General features: G+C 32.7%; 1 protein-coding gene across 2 annotated transcripts; it reads left to right on the plus strand.

Annotated features, from left to right (window-relative positions):
• Positions 1–2,112: 2,112 nt before the first annotated feature.
• LOC122267019 (cuticle protein AM1199-like) lies at positions 2,113–3,014 on the plus strand. Of its 2 annotated transcripts, none has more exons than XM_086550737.1 (3): positions 2,113–2,188; positions 2,300–2,553; positions 2,730–3,014. In XM_086550737.1, exons 1-3 carry the CDS (start codon positions 2,180–2,182, stop codon positions 2,935–2,937), a joined length of 471 nt encoding a protein of 156 aa, XP_086406863.1. In that variant the 5' UTR covers positions 2,113–2,179; the 3' UTR covers positions 2,938–3,014. The 2 variants fall into 2 exon arrangements, with proteins under 2 accessions (XP_086406863.1, XP_086406864.1); XM_086550738.1 differs by having other exon boundaries at positions 2,171–2,188; positions 2,303–2,553.
• Positions 3,015–4,490: the final 1,476 nt, after the last annotated feature.

Here is a 4,490-nt window from a genome sequence, read left to right on the forward strand (position 1 = left end):
TACACATTATGGAAGTTATTTTCTATGGTTATTTTCTCCTGAGAAATAACAATGGCGGTGGGAGGTCAACCAATTGTCCGCATTGCTAAGATGAAGCCTTATTCTGTGTGGCTCTGCGCTGGGTCTGTGCTAGGGGTCAGCTGTGGCTCTCATAGTGGTGCAGAGCTGAATTGCTGATTTTCATTCAAAGGACTGGCATATTCTTAATCTTCACGTGGAAGGCCAGCATATTTTACCATTCAAAGGATAATTACTGATGTTTAACGCGAAAGAGGATATTGGGAATAGAGTAAAATTGAATGGAGTGAAGCACTTCTCAATAGTTTGGTATTCTTGGCTGAAAAGAAATGTACACTTGATTGACTCCAGTTCTTATTATGATTTGGGGGATCGGAATCCAAATACATTGCATTTTTCCTGCAACGCTATAGTCAATCATTTGCAGATTTTACCATTAAGTTACCGATCCATATGCCAGCATATCTTTATGTCAATATCTATATCTGTCTACATACATACACACACACGCGCGTGCTTAAAGACACATACAAACACACACACAAGCACATATTCATTTTATTTTATATAGACATATATATGTATATATATGTATATATATATATATATATATATATATATATATATATATATATATATATATATATATATATATGTGTGTGTGTGTGTGTGTGTGTGTGTGTGTGTATGATATATATACGTATATATAAATATATATGCATATATATTTATTTATATATAAACAAATATATACATATTTATGTATATGTATATATATATATATATATATATATATATATATATATATATATATATATATATATATATATATACATATTTATGTATATGTATATATATATATATATATATATATATATATATATATATATATATATATATATATGACGCATTTCTAAATTTATTTCCAAATATTTATTTGATCATCAAAATATCCTAAAGAAATTAGGAAGTATCTTACTGAATTTACGAATTCAATGGAAAGCCTTCATTTCCCAAAGAGCCAGCAGCCCTTCCTCTCAGTCTGCTACAAAGCACCTTTGCCAGAGATTTACCATGCCACTTTGTCCCTTAGTCAACTTACAGTTTACTTTTATTTCAGGTTCACAACGTTTCTATATCTATGTGGCTGATGATATTCAGGGTATTGTGAAAAATCACATGATAGAAACAAAAGCCAAATATATAAAGATATAAAGTCCTGAATACAAAAGCTACTACGGTCAAATATCTTGCAAACAAACAAACAAACGATCCTTAATCAATGTATTCAGTAGTCATCTACTTGATAAATTGGCATAACAATATATATATATATATATATATATATATATATATATATATATATATGGACATACAATTACTGTAAATACATATACATATATAAATACATATATATATATATAGATATAAAAATATATATATATATATATATATATATATATATATATATATATGTATATATATATATATATATAGTTGTATTTATATATACATATACACACAAATCACATATATATGTATATATACACATATACATATATGTACATACGCACACATAAGCATATATATATATGTATGCACACACACATACACATATATGTATATGTATATTGGTATGTATGTATATATATGTATATATATTTGCAGTATATGTTACCGATCAATATATATATATATATATATATATATATATATATATATATATATATATATATATATATATATATATATATATATATATACATATATATACAAACACACATTTATATGAACACACACACACACACATAGACACATACATACATACATACATACATATATATATATATATATATATATATATTCATATACTTATATACATACATATATATACATATGTATATATAAATTTACATATATATATACATATATATGTATATGTACAGTGACTGATTTTTTTCTAGTTTGAAATGAAAGGTTATAAGCATATTTCTCCAACATATTGTAAAATAAGGAAAGTAAATGTAAGAGATGTTAAAAGAAGCATGAGGCGGGGAATAGCACCTTGAAGAACACAGGAAGTCCGTGCATTCAGGGAGACCCACCTGGTATATAACTGGAGCGTGGCGCTACACTTGCACACAATCTAAACCTCATCGAAATGTGTTCAGTAAGTTCTCGGCCAATGCATGACTTCAATCACTGAATCGGTCTGACTTATGAATTGAAGTGGAATCTCTCCTGTCCATTTGTTTAATATTGTAATGTTTTTTTTCCGCAGAAGATTTTACTCTGCGCTCTGGTGGCTGTGGCTGCTGCAGCCCCGGACCACTACGGACCACCCCAGACCGGGTTCTATGGTCTTTACGGGACACAGTCAGGTCCAGTCATTCCCATCCTGAAGGACGAGCGTGAGGGACCTGATGCGTCTGGAGTATACAGTTTCGAGTTTGAGACTGGCAATGGCATCAAGCGTGAGGAACAAGGTGCTCCTCAAGGACCATCTGGTGCAGTGGCAATGCAAGGAGGATGGTCGTGAGTACAAAGCATGATTGGTTTTGACATACAGTACATTAGCTGAATTAAAAGGTGAGGCATCTAACTTTCAAATTCAATTGGGATATCTATATAATCAAATGTATAATTTATCGATGAGTTCTATAGATTTATTCTTATTCTTAGATAATGAAGTTTCTGTAATTTGCGTTCAGTTTCACCTTCCCCGACGGATCCCCCGCCGAAGTCTCTTTCGTCGCCGACGATGCTGGTTACCGCGTCGAGTCCGACCTGCTGCCCACGCCCCACCCTCTCCCCGCCCACGCCCTCGCCCAGATCGAGAAGGCTCGTCGGGAGGACGCAGCTGCTGCCGCTTTGAGTGGGCGTTACTCTGTCCCCCGGACCAGCTATGGATACCCATAATTTGCTATGAAAATGTAAATCCAAATTTATTACAATGTATAACAGAGAAAATCCAACAAAAGAGCATCCTGTTTCTTTCTACCCAGTATATGCTTAACAACCTGATTTATGAGTCCTATGCATAAATATGCGTTATATGATGTATACATCATATAAATACATGCATATATATGCATATATATACATATATATATATATATATATATATATATATATATATATGCATATATAAATATATATGTGTGTGTAAACGGATTATATAATATGTTTACTAATTTTAACAGGTTCACTACTTTGAAACCTATCATGTGTATTATGATATTGGATGAAGAATAATGAAAAGGAATATCTAAGTATCTTCAGGAAATAATTACTTTATTAAATATTGCTTGATATGTGATGACCGATATTGTTTTACATGGTAATGAATCATTTATATCGTACCCCCTTATTTGTAATGCGCATGCGCGTAGGTATGCCTCACCTGGCCTTGTTCCGCCATACAATCAGTCACTTTGCCATACCACTTGTTCGAGTGAACACTGTGACCCTCACCTCATCTTGTATTTAGGTTATATTTATAACGTGTTGACGCCAGGCGCCACTACACTCTGCCTCTCATGTCCCCCGAGGCTATAATATCGGAGGAGCGCCAAACTTAAACAAGCCCCGTGACACCTGGGCGGTTTGACACGCTCAAAGGGACGTGACAACTGTGTTATTTTGTTATTTGTTTTGTATATGTTTTGTAAATATAAGGTGAATGGTTACTAATCTTTGTATAACCCCCTTTTTGGAAGTGATTAAGCTAAAAGTGCAATAACATCAATGATCAATTACCATATTCAATGAAAGTTCCTTTTTACAATATACATACACATCCACAGACACACATATACACACTAACACACAGACACACACACACACATATATATGTATATTTATATATATATATATATATATATATATATATATATATATATATATATATTTATATATATATGTGTGTGTGTGTATGTGTGTTTGTGTGTGTGTATGCATGTCAGTTTGTTCCCCTGCGAAGCAAGATTTGCAATGTCAAATTCATAAGGCAGTGTTTAGGTTCATTCTCGTTCCGGTCGATATTGCAAGGCGAAGTTTAGCAGTATTCCAGTATTTTTCCTTGTATTTTTTAGGATATTCTCAATCAGTTTTGTCCAAGGAAGTGGTAGAGTCTGCATTGAATGTTAGATGTAATGAAAAGGATTGATTTGAGTAATTTATTTGACCCTTTATCAGATATCTACCACCTGATCTCGCTCATTTCAAGTTCGAAGAACTTTTGGTCAATTTTCAACCCCAGGCCAAGTGTATTTCTGTGTATGACTTACTTGGTACGAACTAGGTATTTATTTCGATTGATAACTTTAGTTCCCACGTACTCTTTTGGGTGACTATTGTTTTACCCGTTTTGAGAAGGGGACGACAATTTCGAGAATAAGTCTAGATAAAGGCTTTGAAATATTTTATATTCCACGTTCCAGAAGACGGTCCTGAACGAATTATCCACACAC

This window comes from Penaeus japonicus, unplaced genomic scaffold, assembly GCF_977035675.1.
Source record: "Penaeus japonicus unplaced genomic scaffold, GWHDUDI00000001_assembly GWHDUDI00000024, whole genome shotgun sequence".
Classification (NCBI taxonomy): Eukaryota; Metazoa; Arthropoda; class Malacostraca; order Decapoda; family Penaeidae; genus Penaeus; species Penaeus japonicus.

Bases quoted from the DNA above. Each gene is read 5' to 3' on its own strand.
- LOC122267019 (XM_086550737.1), top strand. The intron at 2,554-2,729 runs GTGAGTACAAAG...ATTTGCGTTCAG, and splicing joins GCAATGCAAGGAGGATGGTC to TTTCACCTTCCCCGACGGAT.